Source organism: Chiloscyllium punctatum, chromosome 6 (genome assembly GCF_047496795.1).
Source record: "Chiloscyllium punctatum isolate Juve2018m chromosome 6, sChiPun1.3, whole genome shotgun sequence".
NCBI classification, from domain to species: domain Eukaryota; kingdom Metazoa; phylum Chordata; class Chondrichthyes; order Orectolobiformes; family Hemiscylliidae; genus Chiloscyllium; species Chiloscyllium punctatum.
Window position 1 is genome coordinate 77,387,389 of NC_092744.1, and position 26,437 is coordinate 77,413,825.

At 40.7% G+C, this 26,437-nt stretch overlaps 1 protein-coding gene across 5 annotated transcripts in view; it reads right to left on the reverse strand.

The window, feature by feature from the left end:
• The window catches only part of scly (selenocysteine lyase), a 43,298-nt gene extending 19,773 nt beyond the window's left edge, over nucleotides 1–23,525 (reverse strand). For 4 of the 5 annotated variants that reach the window (XM_072573049.1, XM_072573053.1, XM_072573052.1 and 1 more), the window contains exons 1-11: nucleotides 23,382–23,525; nucleotides 20,041–20,180; nucleotides 19,282–19,391; nucleotides 18,605–18,705; nucleotides 17,752–17,938; nucleotides 13,940–14,067; nucleotides 12,627–12,788; nucleotides 5,921–6,027; nucleotides 4,528–4,564; nucleotides 2,907–2,990; nucleotides 35–137 (exon numbers count right to left, since the gene is read on the reverse strand). In XM_072573049.1, coding sequence (XP_072429150.1) covers nucleotides 35–137; nucleotides 2,907–2,990; nucleotides 4,528–4,564; nucleotides 5,921–6,027; nucleotides 12,627–12,788; nucleotides 13,940–14,067; nucleotides 17,752–17,938; nucleotides 18,605–18,705; nucleotides 19,282–19,391; nucleotides 20,041–20,144 — 1,123 coding nt within the window. In that variant the 5' untranslated portion in view covers nucleotides 20,145–20,180; nucleotides 23,382–23,525. The remainder of the gene's footprint in view (nucleotides 1–34; nucleotides 138–2,906; nucleotides 2,991–4,527; nucleotides 4,565–5,920; nucleotides 6,028–12,626; nucleotides 12,789–13,939; nucleotides 14,068–17,751; nucleotides 17,939–18,604; nucleotides 18,706–19,281; nucleotides 19,392–20,040; nucleotides 20,181–23,381) is intronic. The other variant, XM_072573051.1, reaches the window with a different exon arrangement.
• Nucleotides 23,526–26,437: the final 2,912 nt, after the last annotated feature.

The window sequence follows — 26,437 nt, forward strand, 5'->3', positions numbered from 1 at the left end:
TTTACTGAGACTAAGAGTACAGTTCTGCCAGTACCTTGCAGGTTAGGTCCAAGAATAGACACGTTGCAGGTGTTAGGCAATCTCTCTGAGCCCTCAAAGTGGCTGTTGAAATGGAGTCTATCCTTCCCAAAGACAGTCTGCAATAAGAACAGAAAAAGATCAAGATATAAATTTTACTCATTAATCATGTAACATACAGCAATAACATAAATAGTAGATTCAACAATTCTCTTCAATACAATCTTAATAGACTAATCATGTCTTAGTCAACTTCCTGTGATGAAACCACTTTATGCATCCAGATACACAATCTAATGGACTAAGCCCATCCTGCAATCAACTGCAGCACAGTGATGTGTACAGCCTGACAACTTAAGGAAGTGATACATTGTGACCACCTGTTTATTTACAAAGACAGGGTAAAAACAAGGGCTGCAGATGCTGGAAACCAGATTCTTGATTAGAGTGGTGCTGGAAAAACACAGCAGTTCAGGCAGCATCCGAGGAGCAGGAAAATCGACGTTTCGGGCTTCTGGAATGTTTGAGGAGTGCTGGTTATGGAGGTGGGTAGATAAAGGTTTGTTGTACTTACAGTTTTTGATGTTTGAGACGGTGTTGAAATACTGTTTGTTGACAGTATGAGAAAGTGAGGACTGCAGATGCTGGAGATCAGAGCTGAAAAATGTGTTGCTGGAAAAGCGCAGCAGGTCAGGCAGCATCCAAGGAGCAGGAGAATCGACGTTGCCCGAAACGTCGATTCTCCTGCTCCTTGGATGCTGCCTGACCTGCTGCGCTTTTCCAGCAACACATTTTTCAGCTGTTAAGAGTATGACTCTAATTACAAAGACAGCCAGTGTTCTCTTTGCACTGGAATTTGATGGACTGCCTCTGCCTTTCTATCCAAGTCTTACAACATTGCAATATTCAGTACCTATCATGATAGAATCTAAGAAATTGGAGTTGACCACGTGGCCCCTCAAGCCTGCTCTAACATTCAATATGATTATGGCTGACATTTGCCTGCTCCTCAAATCCCTTTCTTTCCTGGAGAGATTTAAAATAGATCTGTCCCAACTTGAACATAATCAGTGGCTGAGCGTCAACAACCTCAGGGATAGGCCATTCCAGAGATTCACAATCCATAAGTGAAGAAGTTACACTACATCTCAGCCCTCGATGTTTAAATTCCTTACTCTGAGCTCTGCCCTGTGTTTTAGGTTCCTCAGCCAGGGGAAACTATCCCATGTCCACCATTTCAAGACCTTTCAGAATCTTGTATGCTTCTATTAGATCACCTCTCATTTGTCTGACCCCCCCCCAGTGGATTAAGGTTCAATTTACTCAGCTTCTAATCACAGGCCAATTCTCTCATTACATTAATTAATCGAATGAATCTTTGTTGTACTATTTCCAAAACAAACTTATCCTTCCTTAAACAGGGAAACCAAAACTGCGCACAGCACTCCAACTGTGGTCTCACCAAAACCCTGTAGAAATTATAACAAGATTTCCTTCATCCTGTATTCCAAACACACTGCAATGACAGCAAATATATTACTGCCTTCCTAATGGCATGTTGTACCTGCATACATTTTCTGCATGCCCCTTCAAAGTGCACAGAAGTCTCCCCAAACATTCAATGCCATCTTCCAGAACTGAGAATGACCAAACACAAAAGAGAAATTCACCTTGAGTTTTTATTCCTCTCTTCTCTTCCATTAGTACTAACACTTGTTGGGTTAATGATCCAAGAATAATAGCAGCACTCTGAATATTATCCAAATGGATGTTTTCTGCCTGTAAGTCCAGTTTGTGGATATCATATTGTTCAATCAGAGGGCCCCAGCTTTATCCTGTCTCGACAAACCAATGCACATATTAGATTTAGGAGTATGCTATTCAGCCTCTTGAGCCTGCTCAGTCAATCAATAAGATCATGGCCAAATTGATTGTGGCCTCAATATCATAATCCTGCCTACCCCTGATAATCCTAATCAATCAATCAAGAATCTATCAAACTCTACCTTCAAGTATTTAATGACTATTCTTCCACCACTTTCTGCAGAATAGAGATCCAAAGCTCTCAACACTCAGAACAAAATATGCTTTGTCACCATCTTAAATGAGATATTTCTTATTTTTAAATCAGGTTCCATTAGTTATCCTCAACTGATGCATATCAAAGCAGTCGCTGGTTAATAATCGGGAAGAAACCTCAGTGATATTTTATCCCCTCACCCTCACAAAGTTGCAGCAGCTCGATTCTGATCAGCTCGCTCAGTAAAGAACAGGATTCAAAGTGGGATCACTGGTCTGTATAATTTATTGTTTCACTGAGCAGCATTTTACCCAGAAAACTATTAGGACACCTGTGCTATATTCTAAACAATTGAACTACACAGTCTCCAATAATACAACACGCATGTAAAACATTCACCACAAATGTTCATATGAACGTAAACATTGCTAGATCAAAGATCAAAGTTAGTGCAGTTCACCTTTCACTATCTTTTCGATTCATATGGTACAATAATGGAGTTGTTAGCTATTCACTGCAAACAATTAGTATATAAACAATACAGGGATTAGAAGAGTTAAACCTCTAATACTGTTAAATATAGATCCAATACCTTCCCAAATGGTTATGTATACTCCAAACCTTTTTCCAAATGACTCCTACACTGTACAGTTTATTTTGGGGGATGGTTTAGCTCAATTGGATGGATAGACATAGACTGATGCCAACAGTATTGGTTCAATGCCCATACTGATTGACGTTACCCTGAAGGACTCTCCTTGCCTGAGGCACAGTGACCCTCAGGTTAAACCACTACCAAGTCATCTCTCTGTTGGAAGTGACTTTACTTTAAAATATTATTTTGTTACTTCTAAACATTCATACATACCAACAGTTTCTCTTCCATGTAATCCCTCACTTCTTGCATGTGACTGGCATATGCTTCGAGATTCCTGACCACCAATTCAGCAGCCTGACGAAAGAGATCAGTAAAATGAAGTTGAAGTCCATCAATCATAAGTTATTTTATTTTTTTTAAACCAGGTTGTTTATTTAATGGAGAAAGGATTATTTACCATTTAATCAGTTTCCATTGACTCTGCACAGTAAGGACTACCCACTATGCATTGCACAGAGTTTCACTTATTCAAATGGTGATGGACATTTGCTATGTCATGTACAGAATAGAGAAAAGGAATGTAGGATGTGTGGTTGATATGTACAGAGACATTGAAGTGGAGTTTGAATCCCAACACCCCCCCACCACCCAAAAACCCCCAGGAGGAGCAAAATTGAAGGCTGTCATAATAGAAAGAAAATGCGTAAGTGTACACAAAATTGGTGAAGAGGTGCTATGTGATTACTATTAGTGAAGTTATTTTTCAGACTGAGGGTAACCCCTAAGACTTTGCTGGTACCAATCTTAGGTACTGTTCTTGATTAAGTTAAAAAAAAATCACACACACCAGATTATAGTTCAACAGGTTTATTTGGAAGCACTAGCTTTCAGAGTGCCGTTACTTCATCAGGTGGTTTCCAAATGACTCCTACACTGTACAGTTTATTTTGGGGTTGGTTTAGCTCAGTTGGCTGGACACAAACTGATGCCAACAGTACTGGTTCAATGCCCATACTGACTGAGGTCACCGTGAAGGATTCTCCTTCTCAACTACAACCACCTGATGAAGGAGCGTCGCTCCGAAAGCTAGTGCTTCCAAATAAACTTGTTGGGACTATAACCTGGTGTTGTGTGATTTTTTAACTTTGTCCATCCCAGTCCAACACTAGCACCTCTACATCATGTTCTTGATTGTATCACAATGACATCGGATGTACAGGGCACAATTTCTAAGTTGCAGAAGTTGCTAAACTTGGAAGCATAGGAACAATGAGGAAGGCAGAACTCAGACAGGCGTACACAAACTGGTGAAACGGACAGATGCAAGACAGCTTGCATTCAATGCACTGAATGGAGAGTGCTATATTTTAATGAGGTAATAAAAATCAAATTATAGTTTTAAAGGGGCTGCATGAATGTAGGTCTTTGAAAGTGGTATAAGTTTGAAAAGATACAGGGTCAGCGTATGAAAGGAAGGAAGTGGTGCTAGATCTTCGAAATGCATTGGTTTGCTTCCAGCTACATTACTGAGCCTAATTCTAAGCATCACATTTAAGAAGCCAGTCAAAGTCTTGCACTGGGTGTAGATGAGGTTTACCACACTGGTATTAGGGATGAAAGCCTTTAGTTATACTCTAGGGTCAGCGGTTCAAATATATGATTCCAATTAGAATGGAAACCAAGAAACTGGGTGTATCTCTATAGAGCTGAATACAGACACATAACATCAGAGAAGATCATTTCTGGCACTTTTACAATGACTGAGAGGGTTCAGCTCATCTTCATATAAGTACGATTCAGCCTACAAAATAGCACCTGTAGAAGAGGACGGCTTCTGCTGAGCTAAAATAGTGGCTATCCTATGATCACATAGTATGGGCAAAATATTTACCTTCCCAAGTCCTGCGATCATTGGTGTGTTTTCTGTTCTGGGAAGAGATTGCAATACAAACAGAAAAGTTAATTTCTGGATTTACAATTTATGTACTCACTAAAACATATGTAGTTCATTCAAATCAGTCACGTTATTCTCAAGTCCTACCAAGACAGTGAGAGAAATTTTAAATTTCAATTTTTGGGTGAAATAAAAAGACCAAAACTGAATCAGACCTCATCTTTTGAATTAGAACCAAATCTGTCATTATGGTCATATCAACCTGCCTAACAGGGTCATTAAATAGCTGGATTGTCAGATTGCAGAGATTTTAGGCAACATCACGGCAGTGAACTGACCAATGGGAGAACTAGATTTTAAAAAAATCTCAGGGCTTGAGTTGCAAAATGCCAGATCAAGGAAAAGGGTAAGAGGATGGATATACTGCAGGAGGTGAAACCAAATATTGCTGCTTCATGATCATTGAGGGTCATCAAAAGGGTTGTGAAATCTCTTTGGAGCAGACATGATTAAAAATCCCATATGCTTTATGGAAGAGGTGCTACGTGGTAGGACGGAACGAAACATCAAAGCTGGGGGAGTGGGCGCGTTAAAAGTAATTTTTTTAAGTCTTTGCATGAAAACGTGGTAGTAAATTCAAAATAAAGTCAGTCAACTGTGGCTAATAAAGGAAGTTTAGCATTGAATAAAATCAAAAGATGCCAGAAATAGCTTTAAATCTGAAGAGTGGCAGGTTCTTAGAAGACACTTAGAAAAGAACTAAGAACTTGATAAGAAAACAGAGAACAGCATCTGAATGAAATAATGCAAAAATCATAAAAATACATCGTAAAAGCTTGTACAGATGTGCGAAAAGGAAACTTTTGACGAAAACAAACATGGGTCCATTGAAGTCAGAATCAGCAGAATTTATATTCAGGAATAGAGAAATAGCAAAAAGGCTAAATTATTACTTTGTCTCTGTGTTAAGTGTGGAAGATAGAAGTAAACTCCCAGATAATATATAAATGGCTAGGGAGAATGAGGAGTTGAAGGAAATTAATATTAGTAAGAAGGTTGTACTGGAGAAATTAATGGGTTGAAAGTAGATAGATTTCCTGGACCTGATATTCTACATCCCAGAGTGCTGAAGTACATGGCTGCAAAGATAGTGGTACATTGGTGATTATGTTCTAAAATTCTATAGATTCAGGAATAAGCCAGGCAGATTAAAAGGTAGTAAATATTACTTCACTCCTTAACTCCAAAAAGTTTGAGATTGAAGCTATGTATTCAATTCTATCTGCAATTCATTGTTAAACCCAGTTGTGAATTAGCTCCATACATTGCTCAAGAATAATCTAGGGTCAAAAGAGGAATTAATTCTTCTGCGCTTTTCCACAGAACGTACCCTGGCCTGAATTTCCTTTCTTGGCCACCACCAAAGAACATCGGGTATAATGGCGAGTTCTTGCCTGGTCCTGATACATACAGGGCTCCGATCCGTGGGCCGTAGAACTACGTGGGTGAGACAAACACAGACAGCTAAAGCTTATAGAATTTACAGAATCCCTACAGTATGGAAACAGACCCTTCAGCCCAACTAGTCCACACCAACACTCTGAAGAGTAACCCACCCAGACCCATTTCCCGAACCTATTGCTGTACATTTACCCCTGACTAATGCACCTGGCCTACACATCCCTGAACACAATGGGCAATTTAGCATGGCCAATTCATCTAACCCGCACATCTTCGGATTGCAGGAGGAAACTGGAGCATTCGGAGGAAACCCATGGCGATACGGGGAGAACGTGCAAACTCCACACAGTTGCCCGAGGCTGGAATCGAACCCAGGTCCATCGTACTGTGAGGCAGCAGTGTTAACCACTGAGCCACCGTGCTGCCCTGATGTGTAGGTTAGGTATATTAGTCAGGGGACATGTAAAGTAATAGGGTAGGGGAATGGGTCTGGGTAGAATACTCTTTGGAGGTTTTGTGTTGGTGTTGATGGGCCAAATGGCCCATTTCCACACTGTAGGGATTCTATGATAAATACAAGAGTAAGTAATTCTATCTTACTTCTTTAAGCACAAAGGAAGACAGAAGCCAAAGTTAACACTGGCCCCATGTGGCTGAGGAAATAGTAACTGGGAATCAGGCAGAGGAATTTAATAAATACTTTTCAGAGTCTTCACGGTGTAAGACACTAGTAGCATCTCAAACTTACAAAATATTCAAGGGCAAAAGGACTGCAAATCATTACAAAAATCATAGAAAACAAAGTGCTAGGGAAACCAATGGAGCTATAGATCGATAATTCCCTTAGATCTGATGGATGAACACTAGGATATTAAAGGAAGTAGTTATAGAGGTAGTGGATGCACTGGTAGCAATCTTGCAGGATTCCATAGATTCTGGAAAAGTCCCAGAGGATTGGAAAAATGTCAATATAACATCCTTATTTAAAAAGGGAAGGAGAAAATAAAACAGGAAACTTTTGGCCAGTTAGCTTGATATTTGAAAAAATGTTTAAGCTTACAATAAAGGATGCAATAGCAAAGTTGTAACAATTAAATAATATGATCCAGCAGAACCAGCATGGCTTCATGTAGGAGTAATCATGTCTTACAAAATTTACTAGAACTTTAGGATAGATAAAGGGGCAAGAGTGAATTTAAAATGTTTGGATTTTCAGAAGGCATTTGATTAAAGTATCATGTATTGGGCTACTTAAGATATCACCATGGTATTGGAGGTAGTCTACCAGCATGGATAAAGGTTTGGCGAAATAATAGAAGTTAAAAATCACAACAACACCATGTTATAGTCCAATTGGTTTATTTGGAAGCACTAGCTTTTGGAGCACCACTCCTTCATCCGGTGGTGTGGATAATAAGATCATGCTCACAGAATTTATAGCCAAAGGAGTCCAGTGTCATGGAGATGTGATACATTAAACAATTTTAGATTAAATCTTTCATCTTGGAATGGGATATGTTGATTTCTGTTCTTTGATGCGGAAATCCCAGAACTTCTTTTGAATTACATTCTCAAAATGGCTCAGCTCTTGTAACAATATGTATTAAGTATGTCTGTGTCCCAATGTTGAGTCAGACTGACAAGCCCACTGTATAGTGGATTCATGCAGTTTTTGAAGAAATATACAGCAATTCTGCAAAAACAAATTCACCCCATAAACTTGTATGTGTGTGTGTGTGTGTGTGTGCGTGAGTGCGAGTGCAAATGAGTGTGTACGTGTATGTGTGTGCATATGAGTGACAGCTTGTGTATGAGAGAGAGTGTCTGTGTGGATGAGTGAGGGGAGAGAAAAGAGAGCGAGAGAGCGAGAGCGAGAGAGCGAGAGCGAGAGCGCGAGAGCGAGAGAGCGAGAGAGCGAGAGCGAGAGAGCGAGAGAGCGAGAGCGAGAGAGCGAGAGCAAGAGAGCGAGAGCAAGAGAGCGAGAGCAAGAGAGCGAGAGCAAGAGAGCGAGAGCAAGAGAGCGAGAGCAAGAGAGCGAGAGCAAGAGAGCGAGAGCAAGAGAGCGAGAGCAAGAGAGCGAGAGCAAGAGAGCGAGAGCAAGAGAGCGAGAGCAAGAGAGCGAGAGCAAGAGAGCGAGAGCAAGAGAGCGAGAGCAAGAGAGCGAGAAAAAGAGAGCGAGAAAAAGAGAGCGAGAAAAAGAGAGCGAGAAAAAGAGAGCGAGAAAAAGAGAGCGAGAAAAAGAGAGCGAGAAAAAGAGAGCGAGAAAAAGAGAGCGAGAAAAAGAGAGCGAGAAAAAGAGAGCGAGAAAAAGAGAGCGAGAAAAAGAGAGCGAGAAAAAGAGAGCGAGAGAGCGAGAGAGCGAGAGAGCGAGAGCGCGAGAGCGCGAGAGAGCGAGAGAGCGAGAGAGCGAGAGCGCGAGAGAGCGAGAGCGCGAGAGCGCGAGAGCGCGAGAGAGCGAGAGCGCGAGAGCGCGAGAGAGCGAGAGAGCGAGAGCGCGAGAGAGCGAGAGCGCGAGAGCGCGAGAGAGCGAGAGCGCGAGAGCGCGAGAGCGAAAGAGAGCGAGAGCGAAAGAGAGCGAGAGCGAAAGAGAGCGAGAGCGAAAGAGAGCGAGAGAGAAAGAGAGCGAGAGAGAAAGAGAGCGAGAGAGAAAGAGAGCGAGAGAAAGAGAGCGAGAGAGAAAGAAAGAAAGAAAGAAAGAAAGAAAGAAAGAAAGAAAGAAAGAAAAGAAAAGAGAGAAAGAAAGAAAAGAGAGAAAGAAAAGAGAGAAAGAAAGAAAAGAGAGAAAGAAAGAAAAGAGAGAAAGAGAGAAAGAAAGAGAGAAAGAAAGAAAGAAAGAGAGAAAGAAAGAAAGAAAAGAAAGAAAAACACAGACAGAGGACAGAGAGAGAGAGAGCGAGAGAGAGAGCGAGAGGGTATATTATGTCGTGGATTCACCTGCAGTGTGGAATTAACCCAAGGTCCTGGTTGAGGCCATTCCCATGGGTACCAAACTTTGCTATCAGCTTCTGCTCAGCCTCTCTGCATTGTTGCTAGTCCCGAAGTTCACCTTGGAGGATGGTCACACAAAAGGTCCAAGGTCGAACGTCCTGGACCGCTGAAGTGTTCACTGACTGGGAGGGAACACTCCTGCCTGGTGACTGTTGCACGGAGTCCATTCATCTGTTGTCATAGCGTCTGCTAGGTCTCGCCAATGTACCATGCCTCAGGGCATCCTTGCCTGCAGCGTATGAGATAGACCACATATACCACGTTGATTCAGACGACACACATACATCCCTCGCACTCACACCCACATACACATCCTCTCACAGACACATAACCAAGCTCTCTCTCTCACACACACACACACACACACACACACACACACACACACACACACACACACACACACACACACACACAATCACGTGCACTCACACCCACACACATACTCACTCTGCCGCTCCTACATATGCACACATACAAATTTATGGGGTGAATTTGTTTTTGTAGAATTACAATATATTTTGCTCAAAAACCACATGAACCCATGTAAAACCATGCAGAGGACTTGTCAGTCTGTCTCACGGCTTGTCAGTCTGACTCAACATTGGGACACAGACAGACTTAATACCTATTGTTAGAAAAGCTGAGCTATCTTGAGAATGTAATTTAAAAGAAGTTCTGGGTTTTACATATCAAAGAACAGAAACCAGCATATCCCATTCTAAAAAGATGAAAGATTTAACCTAAAATTGTTTACTGTATCACATCTGTACGACACTGGACCCTTTTGGCTATAAATTCTGTGAGCATGATCTTATTTTTCACAACTACCTGATAAAGGATCGGTGCTCCAAAAGCTAATGCTTCCAAATAAACCTGGTGTTATATGATTTTTAACTTTGTCCATCCCAGTCCAACACTGGCCCCTCAAGTCATAACTAATAGAAGACAGTTAGGTTAAGGGGGACATTGTGAGGATGGCAATCTGTGATATGTGGAGTGCCACAGGGATCAGTGTTGGGGGCAACATTATTTACAGTATATATTGATGAACTTGGATGAGGAAAGCAAATTTATTATTGCCAAGCTTGGAATGACACAAACATAGAAGGCAAGTGGTGAAGAAGACATGAAGAGTCTACAGAGGGATATGAACAGGTTAATCAAGTGGGCAAAAACTTGGCAGATGGAATATAACTCAGGTAGGAAGAATAGAGAAGCTCAATCTTACTTAAGTTGAAGAAAAACTACACAAAGCGACATAATAGGGGATTTGTAAGTCCTTGTCTACATATCATAAAAACTAGCATCATGGTTCAATGGGTAATAAGGAAGGCAAGTGAAACGTTGGCCTTTAATTCAAAGGAAATAGAGTACAAATATAGGGAGGTTTTGCTAAAATTATGCAAGGCACTAGATAGACTGCAGCTGGAATACAGTGAACAGTTTGGACCCCTAATTTAATGAACAATATACTGGCATTGGAGGCAGTTCACAGAGGCTCACTAGGCTGATATTGGTATGAAGAGACTGTCTGATGAGGAGAGGATGAGTCAATTGATCCTGCACTCAATGGAATTTAGAAGAATCGAGTTATTCAAGCATACAAGATTCTTAGAGGACTTGACAGAGTAGATATGGAGAGATTGCTTCCCCATGTTGGCCAGTCAAGGTCCAGCGGGCATAATCACATAACAAAGGAGTCAGACACTTAAGATGGAGATGAAGAATAAAGATACATTTCTTCTGTCAGAAGGCAGTGAATCTGTGGAATTCTTTACTGCAGAGGGCTGTTGAGGCTGGGGCATTAGGAATATTTACAGATTTTTAATCAGTAAAGGAATCAAGGGCAATAGTGAAAAGGTAGGAAAATGGAGTTGAGGATTATCAAATCTGCCATGACCTCATTGAATGGTAAAGCAGACTTAATGAACTAAATGGCTCACCTCTTCTCTTACATCTCATGGTCTTAAACATAAATAACTTAATTCCCAGCCAAACAAACATTCTGAAACCTGGCATTACAGGTTCTTCATTGTCATAGTGATTACATTTCGCTTTCATTGTAAATTCCAATAAATTTGTGATCTCTAACTTTGCGTGCTAAATGCAGAGATTCACCATCGACTTCTTTTACACAGTTCCAGTACCTACTCAACAATGTACACTCTATCACTGGGGCATTATATGCATTGAAGGTCTACAAGTTATAAAAAAGGACTGTAAGATCATAGGGGAAAACTCTGATTACTGAAAACCACAGTGACGGTGTATATGAAGCAAGTTCATGTCGGGCATTTGCTGAATGGATCCAACATGTTCATCAGGGTAAAAAGCATTTTATCATATTAATGGAGACATTAAGAGTTGTGTAGAAGCAAGTGGAATTGGTGATCAATTGGCTATTTGATAGGTACATCGTATAACAATACGTTGGTCTTCTTCACCAAGAGATTAGAATGCAAATTGAGGAACCTCACTCGTACACACATCTTAGGTCAGAGTCTATACCTTGTTGAACAACAAACCTCAGGAACGATGTTGGCCTTGGAGGCAGAACAGAGTCAATTAGATTTTTCTGTATTCTCTTTGAATTTATACGGGTTGAAATTGAGTTAATGGAGGCATTTAAAATAAAGCACTGGTAATGTCACTGGACTAGTAATCCAGATTATCACATTAATGTTCTGGTGATATGGATTCAAATCCTACCAGGGCAGATAGTGAAATTTAAATTCAATAAAATCCTGAAACAAAATGCCCTAATGGTGACCATGTATCCTGTGTTGATTATTATAAAGACCCATCTGGTTCATTAACACCCCTCAGGGAAGGTAATTGGCCATCCCATGAGTATTCAGCCTGAAGATGTAAAACTGCCTTGTCCTGCAAAGTGACAGCCAGTGAGTTGCTGAACTAGGAGACAACTGCCTGCCAACAACCTTTTAATTGGCACATGGACAGTCGACTATCACTGTGTGGGGTCAATAAGACAGAAGCTTTTAGCTTGCAAAACAAAAGCACCCAAATTTCTTCCTGTTCTTCCTCTTTGAAGAAGCAATAGAAAATCTCATGGGGGCTGCTTTCACTCACTATATCCCTGTAAACTACTTTCTCTGCAAATTTCCTTCTTGAAAGGAGAAAAGGGGGTGAAAAAACTACCTTTAGAGACTCTGAAAGGGGCAAATATTCAACCAGTAAATGAAATACAGAATCGGTACATCCAGAACCTTGCATCATTAAAGAATCAGAAGGAACCAAAAAAAATTAGGAGGAAAACTACGCATTGACATCTTGTGATCTGGACTGGTGCCAGATGGTGCTTCTGATTCTTTTTCTTTTCTCATGGTGGGTCTGTTTTAAACAATACAAATTAGAAGTAAAAGCATGCCATTTGGTCCTTCAGGTCTGAGCCTCCATTCAATACGGTCATGTTTATCAGTTTGTTCCAAATTCCACATTCCTATCTATTGTCAATAACAAGGATCCATCTTCCTCTGACTTAAAAAAAATTCAATGGTTCCACCTCCAACACCCTCTGAAGCAGTGTGTTCCACAGTCAAGTAATCTTCAGAGAAAATAATTCTCCTTCTCAACAAGTCTAGTTCACCAGCCTAGCATGTACAATTGGGCTCATACACATACTTTACCTTGTGTCCTACGATTGTGAGATAATCCACACCAAGATCCAGCACATCGAGCTGCAGCTTGCCAACTGCCTGAGCTGCATCTGTGTGCAGCAAAATTCGGGGTATTTCTGGGCCTCTTTGTTGATTTAAAGATTTCACTTGTTGACAAACCTTTGCAATGGGCTGTAATCAAGCAAATTTGTTAAAGTGTTTGTAGTCAGGATGCAATGCAAAATATATATAATTGGGAAATAGAACTGAGGCAGTCACTTAAATCATTTCATCCAATAACTTCATCTGGAATATGCTACTGCACCGCACAGTAAATACAATGCTACTTAAATATGAAAATGGGAACTATATCAATTCTCTGTTCAACGGAGACTATTGAAGAGAGCATCTAATATATGGCCACTAGCAAAAGGCAGCTAGCACAACCAGACAATGTGGCCAAATAAATATAAAGTATTGTAGAAACTCAGCAGGTCTGACAGCATCTGTGAAGAAAGAAAGAGTCAACATTTCAAGTCTATTATCACTCCACTCCATAAGAGTCTAAGTTTTGAAGAAGAACCATTGAATTTGAAACATTCACCCTGCTTCTGTCTCCACAAATGCTGCCAGACTTCAAGTATCTCCAGCACCTTTTGTTTTTATTTCAGATTTCCAGTACTTTGCTTTTAATGTGGCATTAACTCAAATTTGCACTTGTGTTTTTAACTCAATAGTTTACCTAGCAAAATGGATAAATCCAAATGCTTGTATCTTGGATGTCAAAGAATCAAGATTTAAACTTCATATGGTGACCCACAAGGTTCCACGGTGGTATGAAGCTAAATAACTCAGTAAATACTAGGCACTCCTTTCTAAGAGAGGAGCAGAGTTAAGTTGGGAAAGAAAATGAAAATGGCCATTTTTAACTGTAATATTTCTGTAATCCAGATTGTGTTCCTGGACTTGAAATCAAGAAAAAAAAGAGAATTAAAACCCCACTATAACAGATGAGACTTTGAGGTCAGTTTAAAAACCAAATCTGAAAATAATATTAAAAGAAAGGTAACCGCTAAAATCAGCACAGAACTGCCAGATTGTCATTCAACCCAACTGGTTCACTAATGTCCTAAGGGAATTAAATCCGTGATTCATACTTAGCTTGGCCTTCATGAGCATTCAGGTCCACTCTAGAGTAATTGACTTTCAATTGTTCTCTGTCGTGGCCAAATAACCACAGTTGCGTCAAAAATAAGGGCCACTACTACGTTCTAAGAGAGATACAGGCAAGGAATTGTAGCCTTGACATTTACTTCATGAGAGTAAAATAAAAGCATGATTACCATCAGAATGCCTGTCTCATTGTTAGCAAGCATAAGAGAAACAAGGCAGGTGGTTGGCCTGACAGCAGCTATTACATCACCCACTTCAACGCATCCAGTTACCTTGGAAACAGGTAAAAACGTAGCTTCTGAAATGGAGAAAAACAATGATCCCTTCAGTTAAATGCTCCTTAAATGTTAATGCTTTAAAACATTTATCAACATTTATCATAAAGTTCAAAACCATTCAATTTTCAACCAGCTAAGGAGTTTTTCACCAATTTTTAGCAGCTGCTCTTTCTCTGGCCAAGGTGTATTTTCTTGTACTGGCCAAGTACTCCCAAGCAATGTTCCAATTCCTAACAAAGTTCATATAACTCCCAAAATACCCCTACACTCTGAGCTCCACACATACTGGAACTGTTTAATCCAATCTTAGCCAGTAAAAAGGCAAACACCAGCCAAGTTAGGAACTGTCACATATCTATCTGTGTAACAGCAAGTCCTCTGGTTGTTTTATATAACATTCATAGAACAAAACATAACTCAACCAACTTAAAAGAAATTAAAAAGCCAGTCATGCCCTTGAGCTTGTCATCTTTATGGAGGATCTGCAGATGTAGAAGCAGCTAAAAAAACTCAAAAAGAACTAAAATTTCAGCAGAAGAGGCTTCTAATGACATCAGAAAGCATCGCTATGGCCTGGAGGAGAAAAACACTTAAAATGCAGCTCAATCTGAGCAGCAAAACCATATTGTGCTTTGTAATGTTTAACATTCCAGCGCAATACTCAACTTATCACAAACAGTTCCACAGGAGATCCACTATTAATGCTAAAAAAAATTCAACCTGAGCAATATTGCAAAAGTCAAGTGGGATTCAGTTAACAGCAATTATAGTTCAAATATGGGTTGAGATTTGAATTCAAAGGTTTGAAATACAATGAAAAAAATTTCACATGCTCTTCCCGCTGATGGAAATATGTTAAGGGATCTCTGTCCTGCAAAGCACAGCAAGATATCCACATACGTTTTCAGTCGGCTTTTTGACAGAAGAATCCAATAATCTCAGTGTCCTGCTATTTCCCTGATGTGAGGTGTCAATGTTGGACTGGGATGGACAAGGTCAGAAGTCAGATGACACCAGGTTATATTCTAACAGATTTATTTGAAATCATAAACCTTTTCAGCATCGCCGCCTCACCAAGTAAAGAGAGAGAAAAGCACTCAGGCACAGAACTTAAAGGCTGGGAGATCAAAAGATCATACGAATGTTATGAGTGGAGTGTTGATGGCACGGTGGTTCAGTGGTTAGTATTGCTGCCTCACAGCACCAAGAGCCTGGGTTCGATTCACACCACAGGCAACTGTCTGTGTGGAGTGTGCACATTCTCCCCATGTCTGCGTGGGCTTCCTTCATGTGCTCTGGTTTCCTCCCACAGTCCAAAGATGTGCAGGTTAGGTGAACTGGCCTTGCTAAATTGCCCATATTGTTAGGCGCATTAGTCAGGGGTGTATATAGGGCAGGGAAATGGGTCTGGGTGGGTTACTCTTTGGAGGGTCGGTGTGGACTTGTTGGGTCAAAGGGCCTGTTTCCATACTGTAGGTAATCTAATCTAATTGGAGGCTGAATAATGGGTCTCTGCAAATGGTCAACAGTGTCAGATAGAGCGAGTGAAGTATCAACAGTTGAATAACAAGTGAAGGGATAATCTGTAATATGATTAAATGAAGCGGAGAGATAATTACAAAAAATTAGAAATAAGGTGGTGCTGGAGACAAACCAAATGACTGGAATAACATAAGAGGTATGAGTTGCATGTCGGGAATCGAACCAAAGTAACAAGTAATCCAAAACTGTACAAACTAAATTAAGATAGAGAGATCATATGATCATCCCTACCTTCTATACCCACGAAGACAGCCTCAATCATGATCTTGGGTTCATGTTGAACTATCACACTGCTCTATTTGTAAAATCTTCCTAACTGTCCTGTTTTGACACCATCACCTTGAAAAATTGTTGTAACCTCTCTACCTTATTAATTTGTACAGTTTTGGATCACTTATTACTTTAGTTGGACCCTTGGCACACGACTCAAAGCTATTACGTTATTCCAGTCATTTGATTTGTCCCCAGCACAACCTTTTATTTTTAATTTTTGTAATTATCTCTGCTCCATTTAATGAGCTTATAGGCCATTCCTTCGCTTGTTATTCAGCTGTTGACACTTTACTCACTGTATCTGACATTCTTGACCACTTGCAGAGACCTGTTATTCGGCTGGTGGATACTCCACTCACACCACATATATGATCTTTTGATCTCTTTGCCTATAAATTCTGTCCTTATGTGCTTCTCTCTCACTTCATCTGACAAAGAGGCAACGTTCCAAAAGCACGTGATTTCAAATAAACCTGTTGGACTACAACCTGGTGTTGTCTGACTTCTGACCCTGCTATTTCCAAAACCCTCCTCTTCTGCAAATGTTTTCCTTTACAAAGGTGTATGATCTCTGCCTCAATACCCCAAATGCTGTTTCATAAGGAAAGTCTTTATTTCTTTTAACATTTTCTCTAACTTAATTTCACTGGATGAGTTTTTATTTTCCTTTCATTGCACAAAGCTTGGGGAGGGGAAATGTGAGGAGGATGTGATTTGGACAAGTTGAGTGATCAAATGCACGCCAGAAACATAATTTGGATAAATGCGAGGTTTTCCATTTTGGTAGCAAAAACAGAAAGGATGATTGATTTTTCAGTGGCAATAGATTGGGAAAGGGGGAGGTGAAACGAGACTCTTGACTATCCTTGTACACCCATTGCAAAATGTTGGCACGAAGGCGCAGCAGGCAGTGAAGGCAGCAAATGGTATTTTGGCCTTCACAGATAGAATTCGAGCACAGAAACAGGGATGTCTTGCTGCAGTTGCAAGGGCTTTACTTGCAATAGTGTGCAAGCCTTTTTGGTCTTCTTTTTGGAAGGAGGAAGGACTGGCTATGGGAGGGAGAGAGTTGAACATTTAGCAAACTGATTTCTGGGATAACAGGACTGATATACGAAGAGAGATTGGATTGGTTAGGACTATCATCACAGGAGCTTGGAAGAATGAGGGGAAATCTCAAAAACATCTGTAAAATTTTAATAGGGCTAGACAGGGTAAATGCAGAAAGGATATTCTAATGACCAGGGAGTCCAGAACCAGCGGTCATAGTTTAAGGGTACACGCTAAGCCTTTTAGGACTAAGATAAGGAGAATATTTTTCATGCTAATAGTGATGAAGCTGTGGAATTATTGGATGCAAAAGCAGTTGAGGCCAAAACATTGAATATTTTCAAAGGGTTAGATACAGTCTTTAGGCTAATGGGGTCAAAGGGTAGGAGGAAAAACAGGAACAGGATACTGAGTTCTCAGCTCTGGGCTTGTGCAAAGTGACCCAATAACCCATAATCTAACTCAGAGGCAGGCAAGTAAGACTGGTCCAAGACTTAACCACCTCTATGTGTGATAGAAGATAGTTGTTTTCAATGCATCTATTGGTGCAGGTTGTATGGCACCAAGCGCAAAAGAAATATTTTTGGAAGAGGATGTCAAGGTCACAGCTAGCTCCTCTAGTGACTGGGAGTATAGAATATAGATAATCAACCATCAGTGTTCTTTTAAAGTAGGGACACAAAATTTCACCTGTTCACCTCAGATGACAATCTACTGTAAATTCATTGCCAAGACACTAAAGATATGCATATTTATAATACAATAGCAGAACTTTACATATGTATCTTTATAGTTAAGTTTTATACAATTTGGCATAAGGCAGAGCAATAACATCTCACCTGCTTTCTCCTCCTTGATCAGATTGTCCATCACGAGTTGCACTGAATCATGCTCAATGTTTGATGTAATGATGTGAGGTAATGGCCTATCCATTGGATCAGTATCCATACTTCCAGAATTGTGTCTCTGTTGCTGCTGGTGGTCCCAAAAGTACTTGATTGCCGTATGAAAGACTAGATTGTTAGCCTGGAAAACAATGTTAGCTGATACTCATATATTGCTAGCTTTGCATAAAGGCAGAATGTAAAACTCCAGGAAATTATGTGGGGAAGGGTGACATACGGAACAAGGGAATTTAGGATTCAGTGTCAGTGCTGTGATTCTTTTGCGCTCGGTGCCACGTAACCTGCACCAACAGGTGCATTGAAACAAACTATCTTTTATCACACATCAGAGGTGATTAAGTCTTGGATCAGTCAGATTATGGGTTATTGGGTCAGGTACTGTGTGGATGAGATATATAAGAAATCTACTTCTAAACTGTTCAACTAAACAGTTGCATTTGAAAGTCTCCACAATTTTCTCTCTCCCCTAGCTAGAAGTACCCTCCATGCTGAATGAAATGAATGATAGCCCAATTCTTGAAGTGCACTATTACAAGGAACAGTTTGTAATTTGGTATAAGTTATCAGTCACCCAAGGAAAACATTAATACACCCAGAGCTGAATGTTATGCAAATTTACAATGTTGGTTCTTGCCTTGTATAATGGTTTTTGATTATGGAGTGGTGAGAGGGATGGAAGTGGGATGGTAGAGAGTTGGGTGGAATTAGGGATGGGGTTGTCTTACATGTGAGTATATAATAAATGCAGTAACCACAACCGGGACTTAAATCAGATTTATTTTCTTACCTCAGTTCCACCAGAGGTGAAAATGATATCTTCTGGTCGACCTCCAACCATCTGAGCCACACTCTGTCTTGACCTATCTATCAACTCCTTGGCTTTCTTACCTAATCATAAGTTAGTTACACAAAGAATACAGAAGGCAGCATTTGTCATTATTTGCTATAGAACAATTCTATACAAGCATTTCCACTTTTAACACTGGCGAGAGAGTAATAAAAAGGAGGAATTTGCATTTAATGAAAAATTAAGAAAAGCAAGAGTCCTCTCTACATTGGAAATAGCTCTCATAATTCAACATTCAACAGCATACTGTCTCTCTGCTCAGTATTACATTCTGCCAGTGTAGAAAGGCTTACAAGAGCAGCTAATCCCAGCTATGGAGTCTTTCAATAAAAATGCCAAGTCATGAGATTATTGCCTGCAAACTCTGTGCTTTACAGCTGCATTTGAACAGCTACTACCAGTTTGAGGTCAGCAGCTGCAGTATGAGATCCAACCAGGGAATATAATGTTACTTCTGTTCAGAAATTCTATTGAGCAAGATCTTGTGTAAGTACCCTTGCATGCACAGAGATCTCTACCTGCAATAAAAGTTAAGATGCCGAATTTCTGTGGTGACACAGTAAGTAGAGAGAGGAGCTGTTGGAAGTCACACACCTGTGAGTCTACTCATTACATACCTGGAGTATAAGAACTGCTAGGGTTTCCCCATGCTTCCTGCATGGCTTCAAGAACAGTTTGAATAACCTCAGCGTCCACAGGCGTTGTGGCATTGTAATCCATGTAAATGCTGTTTCAAATGCAAAGTATTATTTTAACTTAATTTGTATATTTCCCCTTCCTAAAAATGTACTGGCCTTAATTTTCAGTGGGTACCTAAAATTAAGGTCTGCATCACATACAAAGCATGCCACTGTGAAAGGAAAATTATGGTAAAGGTTTTGGAGCAATGTTCTTGGCAGCCACCTTTCCTTCTAAAAACTGGATCCAAATTTATTTAGAGTGATGAGGCTCCCCTTTTCATAAGGATCAAATGTGAATAAATTGAATCACTACAGTAAAACATATTGAAGGATGAGACAGCCGTCAGCAAAAGAACAGGGGTGACATGAGGAAACACTATGTAGCAACTAATTAAGAATGCACTGTCTGAAAGTAGGTGCGTTCAACTGTAGCTTCCAAAGAAAATTGGATCAGATAAAAGAAAAAAAAAATCTCCAAGAGTACAGAAGAGTTGTACAAGCCAAGTTGGTCTTACGGAGAGTTCTCTTAGGTATGATTGCTAATTGGCCTCCTCCTGTGCTGGAACAGTTCTAAGATATTTTATTGGTTTAGTATTCTGTGGTTTCATTCTTGGAGCAGGTCTGACAATTCACTGTCATCTGCTATCACTATTGTACAAAAGCAAAATTGTTTCGGTACTCAGTAAGTTCACTTACCAGTCGGATGAAGAGTCATTTTTTCCCATTATTACTGTCGCTTTCTGATTACTTTGAGTAACTGGAGGCCCATCAGTGGTAGTAATGCAAGAATTCTTCTCCATTGCCTACTTTGCAGCTGATACAATCCTTGAAGAAACCTTAAAAATACAAATAAAATACCAAATTCACATTTTAAGTGTATCACGGACGTCAAAGGGATAATGTGATGGTGAGGGCTTTGTACGAGAGATGGAGTTCCAACTTTACGAACTTTTATAAAAGAGCAATATCACATCAAGTGATCATTTACCTTAACTGTCTTTAATCAGAAAATGTTAGCTGCCTGTAAAAACAAAATCTAAGGAAATGGCTCAGCTTATGAGAGAAAAGAACTGAGACTGGGAGAGGCAGGCTGCATTTGTGACAATGTACATATACAAAGAGACTTTTTATGAATAAAATACATTTCTGAGAGAGAAAAGAACAGAAGGATATGTTAAAACAGTTAGAGAGAAGGATGCTTTCTGGAATTTAACCACCAAGAAGACTGGTTGGGTTTAATGACCTTTTGTATACTCTGAATTCCTCACCAACTCTTAGCAATTAAGATTATTAAATACTGTGTAACCCCAAACTTGATCCAAAAATAAAACAAGTTCATGGTTAAGCCGGAGAATAGCAGATCACATAACTCGAATGCAACAAACTCCTTTAGAAAAATTCAAAACATGCCACAAAAACTCCTGATAAGTGCAAGCTAAGATCAGTTATTGTGACCTGGTCACTGCATTTCTTCACTACACTCAACTATTTGAGCTGCTTAAATAAAGTGAGTGATAAAATGAGAGATTAAGTGGAAGGTGAATGCTTGCTACTACACATCAGACATCCAAACCCAGTACCTTAAATGCCAAGGCCATGTTGGATACAGGCTTTTGGATGACCTATTATCTGATAAATTGAAACATCATGTGAACCAAGTAGACTCCTTGTTGGTGTTTAAATTATGCATTTTATAAAGGTCAGTCTAACACTATGTTGGATCATAAAAGTTTTGACCAGGACAGCTGCTGCACTCAACTAGAACTGTTGATATGCAACTCTACAAGTTAAATCTCTAACCCCTTTATAAAATTTACCCTATACACACAAAGATAAAACACAGACAGATAAAACAAACATGGGTGTTACAGGCAGACAGAAGGCAGTTCCGATCCATAGGATTCACTGAGATGATCCTTTTAGCTTGTCAGGACTTGGTCCTCCTTCATCTCCCTTCTCCAGGTACTTTTGCTTGCAGGAGGCTCAGAGTAACTATTCACACTTATTACACTTCTGACTTAGCAGTTAAAAGCCATAACCCATAGCAACTGGTAAGGAGAAATAACATGACATTTCAGACGTCAGTTTTTTTTTAATGCAAACAGAAGTTCCTTCCTTTTCAAAAGTCTGACCAAACATCTACAAGTTGTTCAGCTACCTGCGAGCCAAAAATATTGTTGTTGGCAGGTAGTAACAACAGGTCACCAGTCCTCAAACCACTGAGCTAACTGTTACTAGCCAAATCCCCCCTCACAGAGAGACCCACCTCATCTGTAGTAAGCTCCCTCTGTTCTTGAATAAAAAACATTTACAATGCGTGTCAGGCAGATTGCTTTAAGAGTGCAGCAATCCAGATTATAATCCTTGCTTTTTTTAAAAAAACAGCCCTTTTCCCATTTTGTTCCACAATTAAAACTCCAGAAAACATTTTTAAAAAGTAAGATAAGCTTAAAATGGATTCTGAAATCATTGTTTGATTCTGATGTTTGTACCTTTGAATCAGTTTCCATGACAGATGTCAATGCCTGTTGAAAAATAATTGACTATATGTACTGTACCTTGGAAAGAGATAGAATTTATTCCGAGAGAAGGGTAACTTTTCTTTCCCTGTCTCCCTACCCAACCTCCAAAATCAAGAGCAGAAAAGTTGTCTCACTACAATCACTTACTACAGCTACTGAAACTAGAGCAATCTTTGCCAAGATCCTGACATCAGCTCCATCCCCACCCCCAGTCCTGAAGATGACATCCAAAACTTCGACTTCTCCACATCCTGATGCTGCCTGGCTTGCTGTGTTCTTCCAGCCCTCCTACTTGTCTACCTTGGATTCCAACATCTGCAGGGAGAAAGTGAAGACTGCAGATGCTGGAGATCAGAGCTGAAAATGTGTTGCTGGCAAAGTGCAGCAGGTCAGGTAGCATCCAAGCAGCAGGAGAATCGACGTTTCAGGCATGAAGAAGGGCTCATGCCTGAAACATCAATTCTCCTGCTCCTTGGATGCTGCCTGACCTGCTGCACTTTTCCAGCAACACATTTTCAGCTTCCAGCATCTGCAGTTTGCTTTTGTCTCCATCCATATGTGAAAACAGTCAAGAACAGACTAATATTTTGAGCAAAGATGCTTGGCCAGGACTATTCTGTGCACTTCTGCTTTGTTATCAGAATTCCACACTTAAGAAGAATTAAGTTTACAATTATGCTCAAGGGAACAAAATCTTCCTTTGCCTGGCCCATAAATCTAGCTTGATGTTACTTCTTGAGCTGAAACTGGAATAGTCTTGGTGAGAGGCTGCAGGCTTCATCAGATGTCACACTAGACAACAAATCAAACCAAACTGGGAGAGGCTGAATAGTCTGGGGCTGTTTTCCCTACAGTGTCGAAGGCTGAGGAGTGACCTTATAGAAGTTTACAAAATTATGAAAGGCATGGATCGGGCAAATAGACAAAGTCTTTTCCATGGGGTCAGGGAGTCCAGAACTAGAGGTTTAGGGTGAGAGGGGAAAAATATAAAAGAGACTTAAGGGCAACTTTTTCACGCAGAGGGTGGTACATGTATGGAATGAGCTACCAGAGGAAGTGGTGAAAGTTGGTACAATTACAACATTTAAGAGGCATTTGGATGGGTTTGGAGGGATATGGGCCGGCTGCTGGCAGGCGGGACTAGATTGGGTTGTGATATCTGGTCGGCACGGACGGGTTGGACCGAAGGGTCTGTTTCCATGCTGTACATCTCTATGACTAGAGTCGAGAGATTTCCTGCCCCCTCGGATGCTGCCGGACCTGCTGTGCTTTTCCAGCACCACCGCTCTCGACTCTAACCTTCAGTGCAGCAGCTCGCTTTAACAGCGAGGTTCAGTTTATTTTGCAGTGTGCTTCAAGTGGAGAGAGGGAGCGGGGAAATACAGCTGTGATAGGAACCCCAGCCTGGCTTAGTCCTGGCTGCCATGACAACCCCCGGGCCTACCCGATGCAGACCGACACACGCCGCTTATTACCGCCCACCACCTCCCCGCTTCCTTTAACCACCCCCCTCACCAGATGGAGAAGCAGCTACTCCCCTAGATTCCTGCTGACCAGAAGGCGCTCCGCTCTTTGCTAACGTAACGACCGACCGACCGACCGAGAGCGGGTAACCTTTCCCCTCCTGCTCCCCGCCGAGCCGCAAATGCGTCCTCCCAGCCGCTAGGGTGCGCGCGGCTCTGCCGGCGCCCGCTCCCCAACGGAGCCTCCCGTCACAGCGCCAACGGCAGCGGAGGAGTGGAATTACAAGAGGCCGGCAGGGTGGGGGAGAGGGGGGCCAACGGTGTGAAGTCCTGCCAATGGTGCAGTGGGAAGTAGAAAGAGAGGGAGGCAGGGGGAAGAGAGGAGGGTTGGTGACAAAAGCGTTGGGCACTGGAGGGTGGGATTGTTAATGAGCACCTGAATGGGTTAACTGGCATCATACACCCATCAAGATGTAAAGGATTTATTTCTGGGAGGTGCTAACTAGTCACAAGTTTGGTTTGACTTGTTCTAGTGCGACATCTAAGGTAGCTGAACAGTAATATGTCTTGACGATGAAGTTTACCTGAAGGCCTCATCAAAGACTATGGTGTGACTCAGAATTGAGCTCAGGTGAAAGCCGTTCAGCCCCTTGAGCCCACTCTGCCAAACTAGATCAAGGTGATCTCCAATCTCAATGCCATAATCCCACATTATTTCCATCATCCCTTGATGTCATTAGTAATGAAAATTAGTAAATGACAACCTGTCATGAAACAACTGGGAATGAGCTGCCAGAGGAAGTGGTAGAGGGGGTACACTTACAACATTTAAAAGATGTTTGGACAGGAACACGGATGTTTGATTTGATTTTTTTGTTGTAACATGAACCAAGATAAAGTGAAAATTATTGTTTTGTGTGCTAACCATCTAAATCATACCACACATAAGTACATCAGGGTAATAGAATGGAATGCAAAATATAGTGTTACAGTTACAGAGAAGGTGCAGAGGAAGAATAACTCAAATATACAAAATGTTCATTTCTTAGTCTGATGACATCTGGGAAGAAGCTGTTTTTAAATCTGTGGGTACATATTTTCAAACTTTTGTACCTTCTGCCTCAATGGATGGGAGCATAACTGGGGTGGGGAGGGATATTTGATTATATTGGCTGCTTTCTTGAGGCAGCAGGAAGTCTAGACAAAGTCATTAGAAGGAACGTTGGGAGGGCTTAGAGGGATATAGGCCAAATGCAAGCAAATGGGACCAGTTCAGTGAAGGAGACATGGACGTGTTGGACCGAAGTGTCTGATTCTATCCTGTACAACTCTGTCTGGGCTTCTGTAGCCCTGTTGGTGGAGGATTTCAAAGATTCACCATCTCTTGAAGAAGTTCCTCCTCATCTCAAGCTTAAGTGGCTTACCTTTTATTCTGGTACTTTGTTCCCTGGTTCCAGATCACAAAGCCAGGGGAAACATACTTTGTCAGTCACTTTAGAGAGAAAGGGGTGTGTCTTGGGCACTGGAGGATGGAATTGTGGCATAAGGCAATGAACACCTGAATGGGTTAACTGGCATCATACACCCATTAAGATGTAAAGGATTTATTTCTGGGAGGTGCTAACTAGAGACAAGTTTTGTTTGGTTTGTTTTAGTGCGACATCTGATATAGCTGAACAGTTATACGTCTTGACGATTAAGTTTAGCTGAGGGTCCCACTAAAGACTATTGTATAACTGAGATGGGAATTCGGGTGGAAGCCGTTCAACCCCTTGAGCCCACTCTGCTATTCTAGCTCAAGGTGATCACCAATCTCAATGCCATAATCCCATAATATTCCCATCATGCCTTGATGTCATTAGTAATGAAAACCTGTCATGAAATAACTGGGAATGAGCTGCCAGAGGAAGTGGTAGAGGAGAGTACACACTTGCAGCATTTAAAAGACATTTGGATAGGTATGTGGATGTTTGATTTGATTTGTTGTTGTTGTTACATGAACCAAGATACAGTGAAAAATATTGTTTTGTGGCTAACCAATTAAATCATACCTCACATAAGTACATCAGGGTAATGCAGAATACAGTGTTACAGTCCCAAAGCATCGGACTGTGTCGTTGGCTTTTAAGATTGTCAATATATTCAATTCAAACTTGATTGGTGGTGGGTATTTTGGAGTATAATTTAAACTGATTGGCCGAATTCAAATTTGTTTTAACCTCAGGCAACCAGCTAATCAAGCTGTTTGACCAAATGTTACATTATATCTTTTTCCACAACACTTGGTGCTGTCAGGTAGTTTTTGTTAGCTTTTAACTCTCTGAAGGGTACTTGCATCTACATCTTATAATAGTATTTGCACGAGTAAATAAAGGGTGACAGGACACCAACCTTTGTGTAGTTACTTCGAAAACCAAAGCGCTTTGTCCAAGAGATTTTCCAGCGGCACTTATTGAGTGGTCAATATTTGTTAAAAAGAACTGTTTAGAAATTTCAATGAAGTTAAGATAATAAAAGTTTTTTAAAAAACAAATTTCTTGCTGTTAACTGACAAAAAAAAGTCAGGTTTTATTTCTTAGCATGGCCAGTCAGAATTACTGCTGATTGCACAACCAATGATTCTAGCACTTCTTTTGTCCAAATTTGACTAAGGTCATTAGCCAAGTGTGACTCTGGTGAAACCCAAACTGAACATCAATAAGCAGGTTCTTGTGAAGTAAATGCTGCTTGATAGCATGGTGTAAAGGGTATGATTTATACATAAGTATATTGTGAGCTTGGGTTTTTGTGTTTTGATATCTATGTTTTGATCTGAAGTTAATAACTAACTTACAAGTACCTCTGCCACAATCACCTGATGAAGGAGCAGCCCTCCAAAAGCTAGTACTTCCAAATAAACCTGTTGGATTATAACCTGGTGTTGTGTGATTTTTAACTTTGTACACCCCAGTCCAACACCAGCATCTCCAAATTATGGTAGCCATGCTGATTTCATTTAAAACAGTGTACAAGGCATAGCTTGAGAGCAAATGGATTTTTGTGAATCACAACCAAAATTCATGTTTATCTTAGATTATTTTGCAACCCTGCAAGGCAAATAATGGAGTT